This window comes from Nipponia nippon, unplaced genomic scaffold (genome assembly GCF_047370975.1).
Source record: "Nipponia nippon isolate SJK-2023a ecotype South Korea unplaced genomic scaffold, ASM4737097v1 scaffold_5, whole genome shotgun sequence".
NCBI lineage: Eukaryota > Metazoa > Chordata > Aves > Pelecaniformes > Threskiornithidae > Nipponia > Nipponia nippon.
The window spans coordinates 82,350,182-82,374,910 of record NW_028262369.1 but is presented as its reverse complement, the minus strand read 5'-3'; the positions used below and the strand labels follow the sequence as shown (position 1 = coordinate 82,374,910).

Genomic DNA, 24,729 nt, shown 5'->3' with positions numbered 1-24,729 from the left:
GTTTTAAAATAAACCCTGCTTCATTTCTAAAGTGTCTGGCAGCTCCATCCATTTTTGGGTCCTACTTTTCTTCTGCTTCATGAGAGTTATTTTGTCCCAAATAACTTCTCTGCAAGAAATTATTCTCCAGGACCAAGTTGCCAACAAAGGTGAGGCAGCAGGTAGCAGAGCAGCGGTCTCAGTACGGCTGGCAGCAGTGGCCTCTCAGCAGGGTTTAGCTAGTCGGGTATGCAGGGACCGAGGGGAGGTTTGCAGGCCATGGTGGGCCACATGCTGCTGCGACCCCCTGCTATCAGTGTCTGGGCTAGATAGGGCAGCCCTAGCTCTGGCAAATCTACATAATGACATTAACATTTTCACAAGTACATTTGCATTACAAGGGATCTTTCAGAGCAACAAAAATGATGTGAGTTTTTTAGATTTTCTCTGGATGGCTTCTTTCTCACACCTCAAAGCATAAGTAAGCAGTAAACTTCCTTACTCCTGTTTATATGTCGCAGACGTGCATCAGCTCTTGTTGCAACCAAATGTCCTGGGAGTTTCTGTTCGGCAATTTGCAATCCTCTTTGGGTCTCTGACTTTCCAGAAGACATTCCTCCGTTTGAAGTGCTCCTTGCATTCTTCCTCCTCTGAAGCTGACCTTTCAGTTTGGCTGTATTTTAATCCCGTTTTGTTCAAACAAGCGGACTGTGGAATCTGCACTGCTCTGATGGTCTCATCCTTGTGGGTACTTACTGATCTACCAGATGTTGGCATCTGCTAGTACTGTCAGCACTACTTTTGATTTTAGGTCCTCGATGAGCGTACGAAACAGTACTGACCCTGTCTCTGTGGAGGTTTGTTAGGAACTCCCTCAATTAGTCAGGATTTTCCCCATTCATAACAACTGTTTTGAGATCCCTTTGCTGCCGTTTGCTCCTCAAGGGCTGACTTTTACCAGAATACTGCGTTCTGCATGAGCAATGCCATGAGAGTCTATTACTGTCCTGTTTATCTCCTATGCTTGGTTGCTAATGAAAGAACAAAGAAGTCTTTTTGACTAGACTTCTTCCCATGTGTTGGCTGGCACTGGACAATAATTAAAGCTAGAGTATCTTTAAGTTGGAAAAGCTGAGGGCAAAACCTCTGTATTTTCCCTGGGGTTGTCAGACTAGGCAACCCATGGTTACTTGGGATAATTCTGCTATCGCCCTCATTTAGGCTCTGACCCTTCCAGTCTCTTGGAATTTCCTCGGCATTACCAGGCTTATCAAAAATGAGTATCAGCTGGTGAGAAATGTTACTGGGCAGATCTCTGGGAACTCTTGGACCCGTTGATTTTTAAAATGTTTTACGCCCTTTCCATTTACTAATATATGGGAAAGTACTTAAGCACCTCAGTGTGATGCAAGAGGGGTAGTTTCCAGAGATGTTTATTAAAAACGTATGCCTGTCTCCATCGTTATTCACAATGCTATCAATCATCCCCATATAGTAGTTGGATGCTGCTACTAGCACATGGCTTTGTCCCCAATGATTTTAGAAGCAAAAATAGTGAAACATGGACTCTGCTGTCTTTACTATCTCCCAACTTCTTTCTTATGTGGGCTGTTTCCCCCATTTTTCCCCACTTTTGCTCTTATTTCAGATTGGCTGACAGTGCACCCCAGCTCAGAGGCACCCCACTTGCTTGCTATGTGGTGTTTGAGGGAAAGACACTGAGGACTATCAAACGCTAAGAAAATATCTCACGTGAAGAGTTTGAAAAACCTGAGAATACTTTATTAGTGAAATGACAAATAGGGGGAGACATGGCAAAAGAGCAGAAGATAATGGATGAGACAGAGAAGGTGGATTGGATTTCTCTGTTTCTCCACCTCTGACTGCAAGAAAAAGGGATTTTCTGCTTCACAGGGATGAGACTGATTGATTAAAAAGTGTACGTTTACATATAATGTGTGAGTAGATGGTAGGACTCCACACGGCAGGGAATTACTGAAGTCAAGGATGTGGAAAGATGCAAAAAGGCACTGGAAATAAACTCAAATTATGCATAATAAACATTGCAGAAGGAATACTGTTCCAGGGCTCTCATCTGAGATTTTCACAAATGCATTGCGTAGTGGCTGCTCGGAGCAGGATGCTGGAGCTGACTTCTCTGTGATAGACCGCTGCGTCCTCGTGGCTTCCTGAGGCCCTGAACTCTCCTCTGCGGACCTTGAAGGCCACTCAGCTGTCCATCAGCCCAGCTTCAGCCTTGAAGCCATTGGCCCAATTTGAGAGAGGAAGGGAGCTGCAAGGAAGCTGCCTCACTATATATTTGGTGGCAAGAGGGAGAGGAGACCCAAAGCAATGTCCGTGTTGAGGGAAGGGCAGGGGCAACTCTTCACTTGCTCAGTTTGCAGCAGCTAGCTGATCAGTGAAGGCTTTGCTGGGGCCAGGCCAGGCTGGGCTTTTGTGTGTGCAGTGTTGTCTCCTTCTCCTCAGGGCTTCCACAGAGAAGATGTGGGAAAGCTGACATTGCTGAGATGTGTCAGGGATGTTCAGAGACAGGGAATACACATCTGTAGCTACCCAGGCTCTGTGAGTAACGTATCCTATGGAATGACTTGGTTTAATTGAAGTTTTAGGTGGGAAGAGCTAGTAGGGAAGGCATGGAAGTGGTGCTGGGCAACTCCACTGACTTTTATGGACTGAACTTCAGTACGCCTTTTCGAGGCTGGTGAGAAGTTCCCTGGCGGTTGCAAACTCTGCAGGACTATTGCTTTACATGAGAAGAGCAGTGACTCCATTGCCCATGGTGGAATTGCAGGAGGCAGCTCATCTCAAACTGAGCCTGGAGAGAGCTTGCAGTGAAGTCTGGAAGGATGCACACCTGCCGCCTCCTCCTCCTCCTCCTCTCTGTGCACTTTGTGCTCGTGGCAAAGGGCAGCATTGAAGCATAGGAGAACAGTTAGGGGTTCACTCCCTCCAGTCTCATGGTGAGGAGCCAGTGTGGCTGCTGTAGTGGGTAGTTGCTCCTTTGAGAGGAGCAAGAATTACCTTCCAGGACCAGGCATTTCCTGGGGGATATCTGAAGTTGGGAGATGTGCGGGAGAGAGGAGCTGTGCAGTAGCCAAACTGGGGGAGGAGAGAGGAACAGAACAGATGGGAGGGGGAGGCGAAAGAGGGGTGGGAAGCAGTGCACATACATCAGTGACCAGAAGTGACAAACTGCTCTTAGATTAGATGATGTAAAATACACAAACCTTTTCCTGATACTGCTATTCTGCAGAGCTGCTGGCAGACTGAGGGCTTTGCTCTTTAATTAGTAAGGAATGGGGCTGCTAATTGGCAGAACTAGTCTGAGTCATGGGCTCAGCCTGGGCTGCAGCTCTGGAGAAGCAGGACCCACGGCTGCAGCTTTGTGCTCAGCTCCATGAGCTGTGCTGGCTTGCAGAGGCTGCCTGGGCTCAGTGGGCTACTGTGTGGGGAGCACAGGACCTTCCTGGGTGAAATCCAGTCCCTTTTTGCTCTGCAGCATGTCATCCTCATGCCTTACAAGGAGTAGACTTTTGTTTCTGTTATCCCCGCTGCTGTTGCAGGTATTGTTCCTCTTCCCAGCTGCTCTGTGATGGTTGCTGCCAGCTCAGCTATTCTGGCTTCTGTCTCGCTCTTACCTGTGGCCTCCTGGGTTGCCCCCTCCCTTCCAGCAGCTGGTCTAGGTTTTGCTTATCAGATATAACCCAGGGACTGGCTGTATGACTTCATTTCAGCCTGACATCAGAAAAAAATGCAAGGTTGCATTCCCTCCCATATGGGTCTAGGGTGTCAGGGACTCCCCCTCCCCACCATTCTCGTATCCATTAGCTAAGTCTCTTTATATCTGTCCTATCACTTATTCATGATCATCTAGATCAATCTGTTGAAAAGTGCATTTATTGAAACCTGATCCTGTCTTTGTCTGGATTGCAAGGGCCTTTCTAGCCCAATCTCTGCTGCGTGGTTTACAACCACAAAGTCCATTGAGGCTGGGAAGAGAGCTAGCTTAGCACAATGCTGCTTCCAAGCCTAGGAGCATATGGATCCATCACCAGGAAAAACACAAGGCTTGGATGCCTAATACCCGTTGAACAGCCTCAGTGTGCCAGGAGGACAAAGGTATGTATATGTGCAGTACTTAGAGCACCCACAGAGTTTTTTGACTTGATTTTTGACACAAAAACCTTCCATAATGGGAACAGAGTGGACAATTGTGTGCATGTTTCATACACTAGAAGGTGTCTTCCAACCAAAACCACTTCTCCTCTCTGAGTAACTCCTGGAAAACTGATGTACCCATCATGGTTGTAGACCCTGCAAAGCATGTTGCTCTTGGGAGTAGTGCAGGTTTGTGTGCAAGGAGGAATGAGGCAGGTGAGTGCTGTCAGAGAGAGACAGCACTGATAACTGTCTCCTCAAATCCTGTACAGCTGGGCAGCTCATTATTGCTTGCACCTGGGAAGAAGCCATTTCCAGAAAAGAGGAGGTCATGGGGAAACATGAAGATTCAAGGGTAGTCCAGACTACACAAGTAAGAGGAGAGCAGGATATGATGACTTGTTTCTGAAGTGTGGTAGAATTGCAGAGCAGTGGCTTGCTCATGTCAATCCCTGAACATGTCTCCTGCTGGGCTGGGAGGCTGTGGAGAGGTAAAGGTACCTCCAGGTGCCACAGACTCTGCGTCTTGTCCTCTGGAGCTTGCTTTGCCTTCAGTAGCTGGATAGCTGATGAGGATGGTGCACCCGCTGATAGCTACGCACTCTGCTTTAATGCATGGGTGGTTTGCTTTTGCAGTCAGGGTTGTGCCCTGCTTGTCTGCCTTTACACCCTTTCCCTGGGTACAGTGTACAAGATCTCCCTTATCCTTTCCCTCCTGATGCAGAATGCTGTATCAGCTGAGATGCAGATACAGGCATGTGAATGCAAGAGAGAACTCCTGGTATCAGTCATGCTAAAAAAGGCACAGAGGGCCAAAGAAATCTGTGGCTTCAGTTGATTTCTTGATATCATGGATACCAGGAAGTGTTATTTATTTCCAAGTCTAGGACCCCAAAGTGCTAGGTGTTATGTGAACAGAGAAAAATGACATCTTAAAGTTTACTGTCCACAGTGGAAGCCAGCGTGGTGTGAGAGTGAGGCAGTACTGATGAAACAGTACTCTTGGTATGCAAGTAGCTTTATTTTCTAAATTATAACCCCATGTTATGGGATCAGTTTTCAGGATTGTGCTTTGCTATGCACTTTGTGGCAAGGCCAGTTCATGGACAGACTGTCACTGCCACAGGAATGAGGATGCTGGTCTCTGAGAGTTCATTTAACATCCCAGTGACCTACCCGTGGTACAGGAACTCTGGTACATTACTACTTTATTCTTTCTTTCAGTACCTGCTGTTGTTGCTCCACTTAAAAACAAAACAAATGCCTTAATAAACTCCTAGTTAAAAGAAGAATTGGGAGGGGGTGAGTTACTCTGATTATAAGGGGCTCAAGTTAACTGTATTATCCATATTCAGCCAGCTTTATTTGATGGAAAGCGGTTGCACAAAATCATCACTGCTGTTCCTTAGCTGTCTTTTAAGGTGTTCTCTCCAAATCAGTGATTGCTTGTTGCTTCATTTTGTTAAACTGTTTTGTGTCTGGATGTGGGTGAGACCTTCTCTATCCCAGTTTGAAAACTGAAGGATTTTTACTCTTGTGCTGGGAGAGCGGGGGTTTTCCCATCATCTGTGGTGCCTGTGGGAGCTGGGACCCACCAGAGCTGGCAGGTCACTGCTCTGCAGCGCTCTGCTGGGCTGTCCTCTGCTTTGCTGCCCTTGCTTCTCCTATGGAAGTGCGGCCCTGCTGCCTGGCAGCTCTTGGAAGTTTTCTGCTCAATTTAATCCTTTCAACTGATCAATGAAATGTGTGGTATTGAGGGAGAGGGGAGTGATGTGAGGGCAGTCTCTTTGGTGTCACCATCTGTTTCTGTATTTAGTCAAGGCTCCTTGGGGAATTTCATGTTTAGAATAAAGGGCTGATGGAAGGAGATGCACTAAAACAAACTCAGTCTTTCAGGAAATGGGGGCTATGCTGGGCAGAAGTTACAATAATTATTTGCTCTGTGGTTCCTATCCTGCCTGTCTTAGCATGATGTTCCTTTTGGAAACAGCATAAGTGGGTGCAGTTATTCTACTGGGCAGAGGCAATTGCTGTTGTAAAAACAGCTACAACTTCAAAGTAAACTGAAGTAAGTAGTTCTGGGCAGCTGAAATGCCACAGTGCCTGGGAGTTTCATCGTGTTGCCTTCTGCTCCTTAGCAGCACACAGAAGGATCTGCCGTAAGTCTGTAGGTAATGGTGCGATATTGCACAAAAGAACTAGGTCTCCTTTTGGCAGTATTTGTTAATACTTTTTCACATGGACTTCTGCTGGGAAAAGGGTCTGGGTCAGTCTAGACTTTGTGATAATTTCTAGGTGTTGAAGATACCAGAGACCTCATTGTCCATCTCCCCTCCTTTTCCCTCTAAATGATACCTAATAAATAACAGTGTTCATGCCCGTGGAGTGTCTCTTGTGTGTCAGGTTATTAACTACCTCTATCTCCAAACTAATTTCCGAGCTCAGGGAGTGGAAAGTCTGCATAAGCCGGCCCCCCTGGTTTGCAGGGACAGACAACGTAGGGTTCTGTGAGCACGGCACACTCCTCGTGCTGAGCAGGGGTGTGTGTGTGTGCTTGTGTGCGTGCCGTGGCATCGGGGTGCAGTGTGTGTGGGAGGGTGCAGGCCTGGTTCCTGATCAAGCGGCACTTGCCTGCAGGCTCTCATCTGTGTGCTCCTGGGTTACTGGGGTCTGAAGGCATTGGAATGCACTGTTGGGAATAAGTATTAACAGTAAGTGTATTAGAAAAGGTTTGCTTTCATCCCGCTGTTGGGAACTCCAGACACAAATTTGCTCTTTTGTGACTCTTTGCTTTTGATACCGTGATGGTAGTAGGAGCCTTTGGTGAAAATAGCAAAAAGATCTTTTGCTAACACATGTTGCTGTTCATACGTTTGTGTGGAATCATCAGAATGCGATTCGGGAAATGGATGATTTCTCAACAGCAATGTTTTGCCCAAATGCCTCAGGACGCGTTGTCTCAAGCATCAAGAATTTCAGAAAATGTAAGAGGATGTCATGAAGAGCTCTAATACAGTTCCTCAAAATCTGTATTCAATGCATTGCTTACCGGCTCTCTGGGATCTTGAAACTTGAATCTGCAGCATAAGAAAACATTTCTTTCTACTGCTATTGCTCACTGGCCATGAGGGTGATCTTCACACGCCATCCTTGGGTTTAGGTACTGACCAGATGCACTGGTGCTTTTCATTCACTTGGTGAGGGGAAATTAATCTGCCTGCTATGGAAACTCTAAAGCAGAACACAGCAGCAAAAGTAGAATTATGTAGGCTTTTTAAAATGTCATTAAAACCAGTTCCTTTATTGGGAGGACTGGAGGTTGGCCAATAGACATATCTTCTACAGTAAGGAAAATCCAGGGTACTAAAGTGTTTAAAGTGACTAAAGTAGTTTAAAAAAAACCCACCTAAACTAAAATAAATCATTAAAAATAGAATTAGTGTTCCACATTCTGGATAACGTAATATAGAAATACTGTTGCATCTCTTCAAACATAATAAGCCTATAAGCAAAGAGCTAATGGTGCTGACGGGTTTAAGAGGCTAGGAAGGGCTTTTATAATCAATAACTTAGGGGCAGAAAACAAATTAGGAAGAAAGTAGGTCTATGAATCGATGGAAAGCAGGATGGCCTTAACGTTACTCAACAGTTCAGCACTTTGGCTTTTTCTCAATACTTATCTAAGCAGAGTTGATGCGATTTCTATGGAAAGACATGGAACAGATTAGTTTGCAATAACTGAAATGCAGTGTGAAGTTATGCCTAATTCTGTGTAATTGCAGGTCATGCTCTCCCTGATTTACCTTCATGCTCCTGCTCTTACCCTTGTGCCAGGTCCCACAGTCAGGCAGGGCAGAAGAGGCCAATCCAGCAAACTGATTTCCCCTGCACCTTTTTTGGTAGGTGAGCTATGAGATCTGCTTGCCCTGCAGATCCCTGCATATGTGTTACCAGCAGTCTGCCTTTGTGGTCAGGGTTGTTTTGAGAGACACTGAGCAATTTAAGATCTTGTAGTGTGTGTGAAACTGTATATACATCAGGCCCATCAAATATACATCAGTGTATATATACATCAGAGAAACACTCAAGTCATGTCATTTACCCAAGGAAACTCGTGCAAGAGAGGCAAACAAAGCTCTGTGAAGTCTGCTTAGCTGTTGCTGATGATTTCTGGAAGCATTTTGACTTACAATGACGTGTGGGTGTATGAAATTGTAAACATGCTTTATTTACATGTTCTTTTATTATTATAACATGACTTCTAATGACCGGCTATTCTAAATTTGAAAATATTTACACAGTCAAACCCACTATTCTGCATGTTTGTATCTTTCCATGACTCTTTCTATAAAAATTCATGTTTCCTTACGTTGGTTTCCTCATGAAGCTGATTAAAGCTGCTTTTTCTTCCTCTCATGTTATGTTAAAAAAATCAAAACCAGTTTCTCTGAAAATCTAAGTAGGACTTGCTTAAAAATTTTAAGCAGCTGTAGCTTGGAAGTAGCCTCTGAATGCTGCCGCTTCCCGCAGCTTTTCTTGGGTGTTTGCACCCCCTGTGCAGATCTCGCAGGCTCCAGTTCTTTCTAATGGGAGGTCTTCTGGTTCTTGCAGGGTGCCAGGGTATGGCTGCGGGAGCAGGACCAGCTGCAGCCATGCACTGTTGGCTCATGTGCCGATGGAAACGTGCTCTTCACCTCCGATTATGGCACGGTAAGTGAAGTCTGCATGAGGCTGTAGCCTATCCCAAGGTGCAAAATGTACTTCTTGGTCTTGCATGACCTTCATGCTAAAAAGAAATGTATCAATTGAAATGCTGCAATTCTGTCTGAAAAGTGACCCAGCCCTGCTACAAAACAGGCCAACAGTCTAACAAAGGTTAAAAAAGAGAAGATTGTTCTCTTTCTTCTGTTCATTTGTCTGCCCACCTCACTTTGCTTGAGTTTTTTTTTGTGCCGTCTTGGAAGGAGTTGCGTTAACAGACTAGCAAAACCATTATATTGGCAAAATGCTCCTAGGAAGGAGGCAGCTCCACCAGCTCAGCAGCCCTTTCTGCCAGGATGTGCTTCTTGCAAGCCCTGCTGCTGTGAGGGCTGTTGTGCTCACCACCGTCTGCTTCAGCAGCTTTTGCCATCAGCCCTTTGGGTCAGGGGCAGGTGGAAGTGAGCTCCCTGTGTCAGTCAGCAGCGTAAGTGCAGCAGCTATGCCTAGGACAGTTCAACAAGGCAGCTGAGCTCCTCTGAGAGCAGAGCTCTCGCCCAGCGATAGGGCACAAGCCTCTTTCCTGCCCTGTTTCCCACCCTGTGCTCCTTGTGGTTCCCTGGCGTGCCTGCTGCAGTAATCATGGAGTAATATTGGTAGGAAGGGACCTCTGGGGATCATCCAAGTTCTCAGTGAGTCAGCTCGGCTCCCTAACCCTGGGAAGACTATTCACTGCCTTCACCAAGGTTCCTAGAGAGTCAGACTGGTGCCTGGGCTGGGAGGAGGATGGGGAAACAGGCAGGACTGTGCCCTCCAGCAGACAAGAATTAGATCTGCTCAGCTGTTTTGGTGAACCCTGCTCTGCAGGCAGCTGCTTTGTTACAGAAAATTGGACAGCTTTTTTCAGCCTCTTACCTGGCAAACAAAGGAGGGCACAGGGGGAAAGGGGATTTAGGACTCCAGCTTGTGGAGAGTCAGTGGTAGGACTGTCGTATTTTTCAGTCTTTATTTGTCAGGGCTAGATTTCAAATCATCATTCCTTTTTAAAGAGACTGATTTGTTTCTCAGAGACAGAAACTGACCTAGCAGACACATAGGTTTTCCATCTGGTTACTCTAGTCTCTTAAATCCTTTCTTGAGGAGTCGCCTTGTTTTGGGGGTGCTGGATAGTCACTAGCCCATCTTAAGAGATCACAGAGGCATTCATCACAGGTAATGCAGCAGCCTGTGGAGGGTGACCAAACGGTGAGTCCTTCTGTGACTCCCAGACTTGCTCCTGTCTCTTCTGATATGCTGCTGTGGCCTTGGAAAATCCTCCAAACCCACCTGGCACCTCTGAAAGGACACCAGAAATTCCACCACAGAGCCCGCTGAGTGGGTGCACCCACCGCCAGCCTGTGTCTGTGCTAGAAAATGTGCGCAGGATAATGCTGGGTGGAGTCACAGGTCTAAAAAGGCTGGATTTTTTTTTTTTCCCTCCACAAAAAAAGAAACCACTAGGCTGAAGCAGCATGTGCTTTATGGCTTATGCAGAAAAAGCACACACTGATCATTCAAGGGCTTGCTTTATTCAGCATGCTGCACAATGGCTGTCCTATGTGCTTCCCTCACCTGCTGCCTTTATTGCTAGATCACTGTAGGAGGGACTGGCTGTCTTACGCCAGGTGAAAACTCAGGCGAAAACATCTTCATTTTACATTGGGCTGGATGGTTCAGTCGATCCCTCTGATATTAGGATCCCTAAATCTAGTATCCTCGTGTTTTCTGTGGCCCAGCATCCCTGCAGCTCTGAGGTAAGAAGCCCGGTCTTATGCTTCAGGCCTTTTGCCATTTGTTTTCACTTCCTTAAAAACACCTCAAGCAACAAATCCATCAGAAATGTGACTTCCTGGGAGGAAAGGAGGAGCCGACATGAAACACAAGACTGGAAACCACAGTCCAGACAGACCAGGCAAATGCTTTATGGATAAACATAACTTAGATGCTGAGCGGGAGCTTTGCTCCCGTGCTCAGGGTTGCACTAATGGATAGATTTGAGGTTGAGGAGGAATCATTTCTCCCCTGCTCAGTCTGGCTTGGTTGGCAATCCTCATCTTGGCTTGTCTGCCGGTCAGGTTTTGGTTTATTCCTGACCATTGCAGGGGCTTGTAGAGAGTCCTGCTCATTTTGTTCTGACTGTGGGCTAAATCTGAGACAATCAGTTAATCACTGGGGAGAAAGTAGAAATCATTGGCTGTGTTTTGAGGTACCTGTGTGGTATTTGATGGCTTGGTTGTAGTTAGACTAAAAGTTGATAGTTTTTCTTCCCAAATAATAAAGATCTGCTTATTAATGCCTATAAATTTCTGGTTAAGTATTAACTTGTTGGAAAAGAGGTATTCCAGAGGCAGCTCTGCTGAGTGATCAGTTTGTGTTCTCACTTGCTTCAGGCAAAATCAGCCATTGTATTCAGCTCAGTAGTGCTAGCTGCTGAAGCCAGCCTGGCTCACCTCGCCTGGTGCAGGATGGTGGGGAGGGTGTTCCTCCAAACTGCTCTCCTGGCAGATTGCTGGAGGGGTCCAGAAGCGAGCAGTGGGGTAACAAGAGCCTCTTTACTGGGGTGGCTGGAGGTGGGAAAGGGCCTGGATCAGTGCAGCACCTTGCAAGTTCTAAGGGTGGAGGTCATCATGTCTGGGTCATGTTTGTATCTCAAACCTCAGAGCTCCTCAGGGAAAGGCCCTTTGACACAATCTTGGGAACAAAAAAGCCCATGTCTGTCTGTGGGACCATGGATGATCCCTGCAGCCTGTTGATGATACAGAGACTAGAAACTCGTGTCTACCCTGGAGGGCAGAGGACAGATTAAAAGCCAACTCTCTTCCAGTGCCAAGGAAGGCCTGAAACCTCTCTCCTATGCTACACCTGCCTCCCAGGGGCACAGAGACCTCCCCTCCCAAATCTCAGTGGGGCTGGAGGCCCCAGCCTCTGCCTGAGGAAGGGTGAGCTGCTAGGAGTGCAGTGATGGGCAAGGGTATTCGGTGACCCTCCCTAGCCTCAGGGACAGATAGGTGACATCTTGGCCTTGGCTAGGGTGTCAGCGTGGCATCAGCCCGCTCCTCCAGGGTGTATATTTCGCCTATGCAGTGTTTCTGTCCAGAGGGTACCAGAGCCAATGCCCCTCTCACCAACCGTTGCTGCAGTCCTGCCAGAGCACCTGCTTAACTCTTTGAGGATCTTGGACCAGATTTTTTTTTAGGGAGGGATGACTGAATAACCCCACTCAGGGGGCTCAAGACAGGTTTAACAAGTGATGATCTAGTCCCTACTAATCATTTATTCTTGCATTTAGGTCCCCTGTTGCTCTTCAGGGTCCCATTTTCTCCTGTGTTGTCTACAAGAGCAAGTAAACAAGCTCTGACCCATCACAGTTATTTTTCATGTATAGCAGCCTCTTGGCACAGGTGCTGCCAACCGCCTGGTATCTTTCAGGACGCTTGTCCACTCAGCTTTTTCCCTAGGCATTTTCTTGATGGTTCTCTTTTGGCCTAAATGGCCACAAGTGCTGACGGTGCAGTGGTAAATGAGTAAGTGCCAGGCAGATGTAAGGAAAGATCACGTCATACCATTTTGGACTTGTCCCCTTCCAAAAGCTGTCCAAGTCAGCAGAGAAAAGAGAGCCAGGGTGGTTTGCTGCCTCATGGTTTGAAAGTGCTGTAGTGGTTTTGCTCCTGACAGAGTCCAGCTCATGTTGTGCATTTGCAGCTTGCACTCTCCCCTGAATTCAGTTGTCCCATTCTCCCTTCCTGCTCCCTCTGTTGTGGAAGTGCCTGAGGCCTCAGCTCTGAAGAAGAAAAAAAAAAAAAGTTATGTGGTTTTTTTTGGGCCATGCTTGCAGAGTGGGGGTCCTGCTGCTGGCAGAGTCCTACCTCTCTGATATCCAGCTGCAGAAGTGGTGCAGAGAAGATCAGGGAGGCCTGGAGAGAGCCTGTGTGCTGGACGGGACTGTTCATGAGTGTGAACTACGTATTTTTGAAAGCGCCTCGGCTGGTGAGAACATCAGCCTGTGGGGCAGCCTCCCAGTGGAAGAGACCGAGTCCTTGTCACATTAGGTGTGACTGGGCAGACCTGGGGCAAACACATCTGGGAAAATGAGCCTGCTTCTCCTCCCCAGCTCCTTCCAGGAACAGAGCTGTTGCTTCCATTGTGCACGCTTTTGCAGGCATCGTGGGGGTCTTGTGAAGGGATCCTGTGCCAGGTTATTCCTTTCCCCCAGTGGCGCGGGTGCAGGCTGGGAGCTGCAAAGGGGCGCTCGCTGGGCGCCTGCGACGCGCTGTGGCAGCGAGCACCCCGCGGGGACTCGCGAGGGTGGCTCGCCGGAGGGGGCAGGGTGACCTCCTTCTGTCTTCAGCATGGCTGGCCTCTCCCTTGCAGTTACGGCAGCCTGAGGACTCCAGGAAAGCAGGCAGGAGAAAACAGCTAGATCAACGCTATATATGTCACAGGCTCATTCTCTGTGGGGTCAGTCAGTTTCTTGGTGGCACCGGGGAGGGCCGAGAAGCAGGAATGGAAATGAGGTAGAGACCAGAGTCCTGGAAGAGAAGGAAAAGCCCAGGTTTCCTCGGAAGGGTTACTGCGGGCCAGTTTGCTTCTCCAGGCTGCCTGTATGAAGTCCCCCATCTGTTTTGGGTCTTACCATCTAGCACAGCTTGGGATATGGCGCACGGTTGAATCCAAGAGTGGGAAGCAACGGAAATAACTTTTGCGAAATGCCAGCATCGTGCTTGAAGAGGAGGAAAGGAGGGCTGGGATGTGGCTATGGTGGAGGGGAACAGTCACATAATCTCAGCTGTGTTGAAAGGGGGTGAAGAAGATGACCCGATAGCTGAAGTGTGGGTTATTGAGGAGGAGGAGGAAGCTCTAGCAGGAAGAAGGATGCAGCAATTGAGGCAAGAAGAGTGCAACTGCATAGAGAGAGAAGTGGGCACTTCCCAGAGCAGTGATAGAAGTTAATAGCTATCACTGTACAAACACTTTGAAAGCGGCATCATGTACATACATGCCAGCATGCACCCAGGGTGTCACTACTTTGTTTGGCTTCTTGTCTGCTTTTCTTTCCTTTGCTCTTGACATGACAGCCTCTCCCAAACACTCTCTGGCTGCTCCTATGGAGAGTGCAGGGCCAAACCTGGAATGCGAATAAGCTTTTCCTCAACCTCCCCACACTCAGAGATATGATCCCACCTGTGGTGAAAGACTGTTCCTGGTTTCTTGGGAGCAGCTGCCAGCATTATTCACAGTCACGAGCGCAGTGTGTAATACCTGTCTGGCCTGGTGTACCTGGAGGCTGGTGCCCTGCTCCTGCTAAGGGCGCTTCAGTAACAACCAAGTAACCTTGCATTGATCTGTCCCTGTCAGTAGTGAAGGTGAGAGAGTGACTCAGTAGCAAAGGAAGGGAGTGTGCTGTATGGTTTTGGGCCAGAGAGCTCAAATAGGTAGGAACAGGAACAGAGGAACAACTATAAAAATAGGGAGCGGATCTGTGCCTTATTCATTTCCTTTTCCAGTGCTGGAGTATAAAGCTGTGGAAAAGGGCATGTTTCTGGTAGGAAATCAGACCACATGCCCAGGTGTCATGTGCTTATTTGTCCTTCTCCCCATTCTTCCAGGTATTCCAGTACCCCAAGGCCTCCCTTTCCAGAGACAAGGTCTTGCCAATGCACCAGACCAGCGTTGATGGGGTAGAAGACATGTCCATGCTGGGAGATCTGCATGAAGCTGCCATCCTGCTTAACCTGCACCAGCGCTACCAACAGGGTAACATCTACGTAAGTGCTCAAGCTGGGCCACATCCCTTCTGGCTAATATTTTTGTTTAGCTTTGAGGCTGCCACTTTGCATGTGAAATACTGATTTTTAGCCTTGTTTCCTGAGCATCATTTCATGTGGATAAAAAGGGAGGTTTTTGCTGCCTTGCCAGCTCCATCAGCCCTGTGAGATCCTGCCCCTACCAGAGGGGCCTCTTTGTATCTACAGAAGGACTTCCAAAACATGAACATTCACCTCTAGGCTTTGTGGTAATTGGGCAGCTCTGTATCCTCCATGACCATCCGTGTTTTACAGGCTGGCATTCACGTTTCCCGGATTCCCCATTATTACTGTTCAGAGGTTTATATGGCCAAGCAGACTGGAAAGTGCAGTGTACATAGGTTGTTGCTGAGTATCCCTGCTGATCCAGATAAAGCTACTGCTTGACAAAGCTAGGAAAGCAAACCTGTTGCCTAATTCTTCTGCTTTTACTTGCTGTTGTGCCTTTTTTGAGTTGCTTTGCTCTCCTTGCACAGATGAATACTCAAAGCACCTCCTGATTTCCCTCTCGGGGCCCTCAGGAAGGAGGCAAGCGTCAGGAAAGGGACTTGTGAGGGAAAGCACACCTGGGACGAGGCATCCCCCGAGTGCTGGGATGGCAGCCTGCCCTGCGGAGACTTGGAGAGGACTAGGAGGATGTATTAAAGAGACTGCCTTACCTTGCTCTACCCTTACCTTGCTCATCCATGCTATGTGCACACTGAGTTTTTCAGATTATGACAAGAAAAATGTAAATCTCTATCTGTGTTGCGTAGCAACTGTTACCAGGGCAACCAAACCATATGCACCTGTATTCCAGGAAATGATCAATAAAGTGACCCCATTTCTGAACCATCTCCTGCACCGCCACGCAGAGGAGACTGCAAATTCTCTTTTTTGTTGCTGTAGACCCCCTCGCCTCTTGCCTGTCACCATAGCCTTGTGACCCTGTGGCAGTACCCACGTGCACGCACTCTTTCGATGGCCCTTGTCCTTGCTGCTCTTCCTGACCTGTGTTAGACGTGCGCTATGTGTTTGTGCAGCTCCTTGCCCATTTGGGTATATTCCTCCTGTTTCCTCTTCCTCACACTTTGAAATGAGAGGCAGGATTCTCTCCCTTTTCAGTCTGTGCCTTGCACCAAAAATGCCACAACACCAGCACTGTGGCAGTGTCACAGCAGCTGCACCTCCTTAAGCTTTTCCTCTGGCTCTGATATGTCATTCCTTCTCTTTAGCACTAGTTCTGTGGCTTCTCCATCCGTGTGTAAAGGTATTGAAAGTTTAAATATGATGTAATTTTTTTGCCTGTGCGTGGTGCACAAATGTCAGCTGTGCACCTCAGATCTGAATTTCTGGGAGATTTATGAAGAGGCCTGACTTCTGTAATGCGCTGAGCACTGGGAAGAAACCCTCAGTGAAGGATTGTAAGCCCCTTCTTGACTGGGACTGTATCTGGGTACATGTTTGTGCAATGTCTGACCTGGGGGACACCAAACTGGATAAGTGCTGTTTTGCATTTCTGCAGTGCAGACATTAATATTGCAGTTACCTTATCACTAACTATTAGTTTTTGCCGTAGCCCTGCTGCGTATAGTTTTCAGTTAAGCAGAAATTGAGAATGTCGGCTGTAGTGCCACCTAATGACTTGCAGAGATCTGTGAATACCATGAATGTTGCAGGGGCTGAGTTCATTTAACATCATTCTCTGTGGTCTCCACAGGGAGAGCATAGTAAGCTAAGGTTGCAGATGAAGCTGTACTGAGAGCAGTTATGCCTATCAGTCAGGGCCAGAAATATTTGGAAGGAAATTGGAGAGATCAGAAACAGGTGAGAAATATCATCGTTTTCTGGAAAACAAATTCACCTGAAGGAATGGGTAACTTGGAATACTGATAACTAATATTACAAATAATAATAAATAAATAATAATAAAAATAATGAGGGGATGGAAAACTGAGAACATGAAGTGGACAACTGCTGTGAAAAAGGGCAGTGCAGTTCTGAGCTGTATGCCTGGAGGCATCCTATCATGAGCTCCTAAAGGGGATCCTTTCTGGTCAGGGAGTATAGGCAGCAATACCGATGTGTTACCCCTAATTAATGTGCTACAGGAATACTGACAATCTTAACAGTACCTTTTGCTTTCTAAAGAAATACTATTCAAGCTCTGCCAAACTGTTTACGGAAATTATGTGAGCACAGCAACAGCCTGCAGCATTTAAGAGTGTATCTTCCCCCTTCATTCCTGCAATTCCCATATCCCTTAATAAAAGTAGACCCAACATAATGTGAGTGATGTATAAATGAGCCAGGGGCTGTACTGCCACATTCTGAGCTGTCCCTAGCTCTGCCATGCCTAACCACCCAAGTAGGGTCTATTGTCTTGAGAAGTAGGCATGCCACATGTGGCTTGTCCTGCTCTACAGAGCTCTCTGGGGACAGTCACTCCTTGCTAATAGAGTGGCTGGTATGTACATGGTTGGTGCACAAATGCTACTGCTATTAAAAATTGTGGATAGAAATTGTCTATAAGGGACTGCAGGTGATGAGGAGACTGCAGCTGGGAGATGGAAAAGTTTCCTAAAAACACCTTTGAAAGAGATGGCTGTACTGGAAGAAGTACTGGAAGAAGGGCCTGCGGCAGGAGCTCAGTTCCTTGGGAGGGCTGAAACTAGAGTGGGAAATGCAAAATGAAACATCCTAGAGGAAAAAAATGCTGTGAAGGTCTGGGAGAAGTGTTAGGATGGACATCTCTCTCTGGCAGTCTCTGGACAATGTCTGTTGCTCAACTGGTTGTACAGTGCTTTTTTCCCATCTGTGTTTTCTCTCTCAATGCTTTCCCATTTCCTCCCACCTGTCTTGCCAAAGATCATCTGCTTGCTTATTGCTTTCATCACCAATGAATTAGATTTCTGCCCACAAAGGTTCATGTCAGAGGGTCCTCAGGACTTGTTCCATGCTAGCCTGTTCATACCAATAATGCAATTAGACCTAGGTGATGGGGTTTTTTTCCCCTCTGATGATCTGCGACTGCTGCTTTAATAAAGCAGTCTTAGATATTTTGGTGACTACAGCATCTTAGTCTGGCTTCTGGCTTCAGGGCTCGCCATTGCAGTATGGCCCCAGATTTCATTTGGCAGGGAGAAGGCATGTGTCTTTCTTGTCATCAAGTGTTTCGTTTACAGCTTCTCCAATGGATGCACGCAAACCTTTGTATGTGGTGACTCGTAATTCATGGTTTGGAAGTAGTACTAGATGTTGTCCCTGGCCACAAAGCCTGGCACCTCCTGCAGCAATCTAAGTGTTTCCTCCATCACCCCTGCTGAGAATGGGTGTTCCTGGAGTCGAGCAGACCAAGATGTCCCTGTGAAGGAGGCCACCGCACCAGCAGTAGGATTTAAGCTGGATGTTGACTGTATTACAAAGCCATTGTTAGGAGAGAGGTGGCACCATTGCTCTGAACTGCAGCTCTGATAATAACTGGATTTGAGCTGGTTGGCTGAACCGAAAAAGTCATGCCCCAAAAAACAAAATGCATTTCCTTCTGAGTTCACAAAAGAATACGTTTGAAATTCAATATTAGGCTTTGGGTATTTTATTTTAAACCTTACTAATTCTTTTCCTGAACTGTGAGATTTTCAAAATAAATATTTTCAAAATAAAATGTTTAGAAAATGTAGAAATGTTTTGACTTGAAATCCTGAGCTTCATCTTCAGCTGTCAATTTTGATTTGGCTTACCAAATGATTTAAGCTGCTCCAAACAGCATTTTTCAGCAGAAAACCAATACGCTTTAGTGGCTCTTCGCACACGTGTGTGCGCCTCTGCATCCCACCTTTTTGTTCAGGAGGTGCTTGAACCGTGCCAAGCCCCCTCCACTTAAGACTGTGGATAGGGGCATTGAAGGTATCTCCTGACACTCCTTCAGTCCCGGCTCTGCTTTTCAGCTTCAAGCACAGTGCAAGGTAGCTGGATATGAAGATGGCTTCATGTTTTTAAGTTGTGTAAGCTAAGACTAAGAACAGACTAAGAACATTTTATTGTAAAGCAGTGAAATTGAGACTGCCCCATCCGTACCCAGTCGTGCAGCCCCTGCCCTGGGGTTTGACATCTTTGCCAAATTGGGGAGCTCTCTGCTGAAGCCCAGCTTCCTTATTTAGACTTTCTCCCTTCACCATGAGTTATTTCAGGGTTCGGGTTCGTCGTGATTTTTTTTTTTCAGGAGCTTTATTTCCTTGCTGTGTTTTGTTTTCTCCCCCTAGACAAACATTGGTTCCATCTTGGCATCAGTAAATCCCTACAAACCCATCCCTGGTCTGTACAGTGTGGATGCCATAGACCTGTACAGACAGCACCGCCTGGGTGAGCTGCCTCCCCATATCTTCGCCACCGCTAATGAGTGCTACTGCTGCTTGTGGAAGCGTCATGACAGCCAGTGTGTTCTGATAAGGTTAGAAATGGGAGAACCGGCTATTCCCTGACTGCATTACACACCTTGCTCCTGCTGCTCCGTTTGCAATGACATCTGCCTAAATATCCACACCATCTTACCCTACCCTTTGCCTGACCCCTGCTTGCCTCAGTGGAGATGCTATGTGTTTATTCCTGGAGATCGCTTCTCTGCCGCGGGTGGGACGGTCATTAGCTCAGTCTGTCCTGGATTTGTGAATGGAACGTATGTCTTTTCTTTAACAGCGGAGAAAGTGGAGCTGGAAAGACTGAGAGCACCAAGTTGCTGCTGAAGTTTCTGTCAGCCATGAGCCAGACCTCCCTCGGGGCCCCTGCGTCTGAGAAGAGCACTCGTGTGGAAGAAGCCATCCTGGAAAGCAGGTATGGTCACCCCCATGGGTGCCACGTGTCCTGTCCCGCAGAGGCCTGGCAGGCCCGCAGACGCCAGCGTGCTGGGGCAGCCTGCCTTTGGCAGGGGCACTGCCTTCTGCACGGCAGCCGCTTGAGCCCGGCCACAGACGGAGCCGAGTCTGGGCAGCGATGCTCGTGCAGCTGAATGGTGTCACGTCAGGGAAACGCGGAGGTCGCGGTCTTCCCGGGACACCTCACGCTGACGGCTCTCCCAGCTGCTTGTGGATTAATTGGGCTTCTTTCCAATAGCAGCGCAGGGTGCCTGTGGCAGCCGGAGAATTAATGCTCTAGCCAAGGCTGGGATTTCTCCTTCCTTCTGTAATTCATCGTCCGTGTCCGCCCAGCTGCACCCTTGAGCTCACCTGCTTATCACTGCGCTGTCCCTCTTTCCAGCTCTCAGGCCCACATCTCTCGTGGCAGCGGCTGGAGGGGACGTGGGTGACGTCCCTCCCCGCCACAGGGATGGCTGTCCCAGGTCATCCCCGTCTCCCACAGCTCTCAGTTGTGGCTGCGCTTGCGGTGAGTCTCCATCACTCTCTGACTCCTGGTCTCCTCCTTTAGCACCCACTCTCCCCCAGCCTCCATTTGTTTCAGACCGCTGGTACGTCTTCCCTCGGAGGTCCTGTGGCCACCTGGCAGCTCTCTTGCTGTCCAGGCAGGTGATTTTAAGGAGAAACACCCATGGGAGCTGTAAGGGGCATGAGCGAGGAGGTTTGCCTGGGGGCTGCAGCAGGGCCTGTGTGGGAGGAGGCCCTGTGCCGGTCAGAGCCGGTCTCAGCTGGAGCAGGCACCGGGGAATAACCACCACCCACCAAAACCTTGCGAAGGCATCAGGCAGGCAGGGAAGTGCATGGCGGCCGGGTCAAACACCTTTGGGAAGGAAACTGGCAGCCATGAGGGGATGGAGACGCGCTCTGTGGGGCTCTTCATGCCAAAGGAGGTCCTGACATCCCTGAGGGACCGTGACCCATGCCGGGGCAGGGATGCCCCTGAGGGACCATGGCCCGCCCCAGGACCACGGCCCACAGGTGACCCATGCTGGAACAGGGGCACCAAGGAAAAAAGCATCGGGAAAACTTGAAGAAGCCAAGTGCGGCTGAGGAAAACCAGTAAGAGGCAAAGAGCAGAAGAGAAAACGAGGAAGCAAAGAGCGACAGAAGGAAGCGGTTATGTGTGGGACCCCAGCCTCCTGCGCTGCTGCTGCCTTGCGGGGGGAGTTGCGAGGGACTAGTTGTAACCCGAGGTAGAAATGGAAGCCGAGGCTAAGAAAGGGGAGCAATAGGTGTTTGACGTCAGGTAAGCCTTGGGAAGAGGGAGGAAAGATGTTTACTTAAGCGTCTGTTTTCTTAACACCTGAATCCACAATCAGAAGTTTCTCTTAATTAGCAATAAATTAAATTAAACAAAAATTTCCCAACGCAAGACTCCCTGGAGGACCTTGCTGGGGGTCTTGCAGTTCGGTACTGTCAAGGGCGAGGCTGGAGGTTGGTCCCAGTTTGAGCCTGTGATAGCTGCAGAAACCTCCAGAGGAGTAAATCAGATGTCTGCAACAGGATCTCGTTGTGTAATAAGCTGGAACCCTTCGAACCATCCGTGTAAAAGTGACTGTCACGCAAGTGGCATATTTCAGGGCCAAGAGAGTAGAGAGAAGGAATGTTTCCTGGGAGATGGTGATGCAAAAAAAAGTTACCAGTAGCTGTGGTGAAAATAGCCTAAGCAAACATGCAGTGTCTAATGTGGCAGCTGCAAGAGCATTGCAGTTTTTAGGATCTTTATAAGCAGAGCAGCATTGAGCAGAAGGGTTGCTGCCTTTGGACCCTGTGCTTGAGAGACTGTTGTTGGATGATTTATTCTTTGCAGGTGTGCATATTTTACCAGGGACATTGGCAAACTGGAAAAAGCTCTTAAGTGCAATACAGTCAGGACTCAAGATCTGCAAAATCTGCTTTAAGGCAAGTGGCTGAGAAGGCTCAAGCCCACTTGGTGGTTAAGTGGTAACTTGACTGTGATCCAGAAAGCTTACAATGGTAGGTAGGCGATTCCTGAGTCTGCAAGATCCCACAGCTGTGAGGTGAAGTGGAGTAAGAGCTCATGACTTGTTTTGTGTACATCTGTAGTGCTACGAGAGCTACCGTGATGCGAGTGCAAAATAACTTGGTTTGTCACCTTTTCCCTGAAGAAGAGAAGCTGAGGGCCTGGCCCAGACCCAGAAGCTGCTGCCACTCCTAATAAGTCTATCTCATATGTTTGCAATTCAGCTTCACTTGCTCTGCCAGTGGCCCTCCTTGGGTTTGCTTATGGCGGATTTTCATTCTTGCATCCCAGCACATACCCAGGAACAATGCTGGATTCTTTCTCCATTTCAGACAGCATTATAAACAAAGTGTTACATCAGCTTTCTATCATTTGCTTGTGTGTTGTAATATTCATGCTTGGTGTATTTCTCAGAAATCAGGCTCTGAAAACTCCCTTGGCACCGTTGATTTGGTCTGTTTTCCTTCTTAAAAATATCCATCAGTCCATTAAAAATTCTGCTAACTTTCCTCTCAGCTTTTTTTTATTGCTTGCTTCACTCTGAATCTCCCTTCTCCATGTTGGGTGACATTGCTGACAGCATAGCCACCTCTCCTGTTATTCATCCCTCTAATCTTTGAATATTCTTTTTTGTCCTTAGCTATGTGTCTGAATCCTGGAGCTGCATATGTTGCAATATTTCTAAAATCCATGCTTCGCTTTCCGCTGCCCTGTTGAAACCGGTTCCCATCGGTTTGAATCCTACAACACACCCTGGCCACATCCAGCCGAGCAGCCAGCATCACCTTCCTGATGCGCCGCTCTGCCTCGCACGGTTCACTGCTGCATCCAGTACCGCGCTGGGATGTGCCCGCTGGCGTGGGCAGTTGGCTTGGCCCAGGCACCTGCCCCCGTTCCTGGCTCTATCGGCTCACCCACCCCTCTGGCTTCCAGCTGCCGCCAGCCTCAGACACCCACGTGCCTCTTTCCTCCCCCATCCCTGAAAGACTTCTGCACTCGTGTGCATGAGCCCATTGCCAAGCTAAACTATAAAGATACTTCCTTGTGCTTTGCTTATCTAACTTAACATGATTTAGAGCCATAAAGATCGGCTGGTTGGTTACTACACTCTCACTGCAACTGTGGGGGTCATATAACATAACCCTGTCCTCCCTTTTTCTGGTTGTCCCCATTAATTTTTGTTGATTCATGGCGTTGGTGTGCTCAGTGGGATACTCCTGTGCAATGTCCTTATTTACGTACTTGTTCAGAGGCGTGGGTCTCAGAGTTCACATTCTCCAGGGCAAGGAACTTACCTCCTGATCTGTGCACGCAGATTTCTGTGACTGGGTTTTCTATGGTTGTAATGTATTATATCAGAGCAATTTCATTTCTACGCTTTTGTTTGTTTAAAGTGATATTTTCAAGAGATAAACTAGGAAAATACTGCCTGAAGTTTCCTGAATGTTGCTGACCCTTTCCCACAACCACAGCTCTCACTTAGCAAGGCCTGACGCTTTCAGCAAACTCCAGCGATATCTGTAGTTGTGATTATTTGTTGTGTTATAGTTATTAACTTGTGAATAATCCTGTATCTGCCCCTGTCTGAAGTGGAACCCCACAGTAGATTGATGGAGATGTTTAAAAAGCCAGTATTTCTCAAGGTGACAACTGCAATACCTTTTGTTAAAAACTGTGTATGTTTCAGAATTAAACATGATTGCCTACAGGCTTTTCTTGTAGCGTTTCCGTGACTCCTTGCTTGTCAGGCCTTCAGATTATTTTAGAATTGGCTAAATTGCAAAAATGAATATTTTAATCCTGGAATCAGTGTGTCAGTTTGAATGGTTTAGGCTTTTCCCTTGTACTATTCTGTGGAGCAAGAACCAAGCTGCATTTTAACTCACTGTTTTCCTTGTTGTATGAACCTCCCGAAGACTGGAAGGTAACCAGGTATGCTGGTTTGGGCTGGGGTAGAGTTAATTTTCTTCATAGTAGCTAGTATGGGGCTATGTTTTGGATTTGTGCTGAAAACAGTGTTGATAATACAGGGATGTTTTAGTTATTGCTAAGCAGTGCTTACACAGTCAAGGCCTTTTCTGCTTCTCACACCACACCACCAGCGAGTAGCTGGGGGTGCAGAAGAAGCTGGGAGGGAGCACAGCCAGGACAGCTGACCCCAGCTGACCAAAGGGCTGGTCCATACCATATGACGTCATGCTCAGCATATAAAGCTGGGGGAAGAAGAAGGAAGGGGGGGATGTTCGGAGTTATTGCGTTTGTCTTCCCAAGTAACCATTGGGCGTGATGGAGCCCTGCTGTCCTGGAGATGGCTGAACACCTGCCTGCCGGTGGGAAGGAGTGAATGAATTCCTTGTTTTGCTTTGCTTGCGTGTGCGGCTTTTGCTTTCCCTGTTAAACTGTCTTTATGTCAACCCACGATACTCTTCCAATTCTCTCCCCTATCCCACTGGGGGCAGTGAGCAAGTGGCTGTGTGGTGCTTAGTTGCCAGCTGTGGTTAAACCACGACACCAGGGGACAAAATTCTTCAATTCATCACCCATCTGAAGTTTGGTGACAGATCTTTTTTTTTTTTTTTTGGCAACATTTTTTTTCCTGAAGTGGATGGTCGCTCTCTTAGAATGAAGTTTTCAAATCTATAATGTGTGTATATTCCCTCTGCTTGGAAACCATGTGGCTTGTATCAGCCTAAGCAAGATTTAAGTAACAACAAGGGTTTGTGTGTTCCCCTATCAAATTTCAGTACCAAACAAATCAGTTTAGTACTATGTTTGTCTGTTAGTTTGAAAATGTTTACCTGTAGTTTTAAGAGATGCCTTACACTGTCTTCTCTTTCAAAGATACAAACAGAAACAAAGAAGTATGTGGTTTAAAGCTACAGACTGTGTGCCCTATATGTCTGATGCTTCTGAAAATCCTGAAAAAAATACCAACCCATTTCATGGGATGCTGCTGTGTTAAGCACACAACCTGGCTGGGTCTTGCCACCTTTCATTTCCTGAAGCCACATTGGTGGGGAACACCCTCGACAGCGTGAACGCCAGCTGCCCATACTGATTGGGACCGATTTAGTTAACTCCAATCCCAAAGGTTTAAAATTTATCTAGCAGTGTGTTAAATTGATCTTGCCATCCTTCCTTGCCCTTGAGCTCTTCC

At 47.5% G+C, this 24,729-nt stretch overlaps 1 protein-coding gene across 1 annotated transcript in view; it reads left to right on the top strand.

Annotated features, from left to right (window-relative positions):
• Positions 1-24,729, top strand: part of LOC104010081 (unconventional myosin-X-like) — a 94,938-nt gene that overhangs the window by 5,502 nt on the left and 64,707 nt on the right. Inside the window, exons 2-5 of the mRNA XM_087734036.1 lie at positions 8,770-8,868; positions 14,502-14,660; positions 18,941-19,128; positions 19,374-19,508. Coding sequence (XP_087590162.1) covers positions 8,770-8,868; positions 14,502-14,660; positions 18,941-19,128; positions 19,374-19,508 — 581 coding nt within the window. The remainder of the gene's footprint in view (positions 1-8,769; positions 8,869-14,501; positions 14,661-18,940; positions 19,129-19,373; positions 19,509-24,729) is intronic.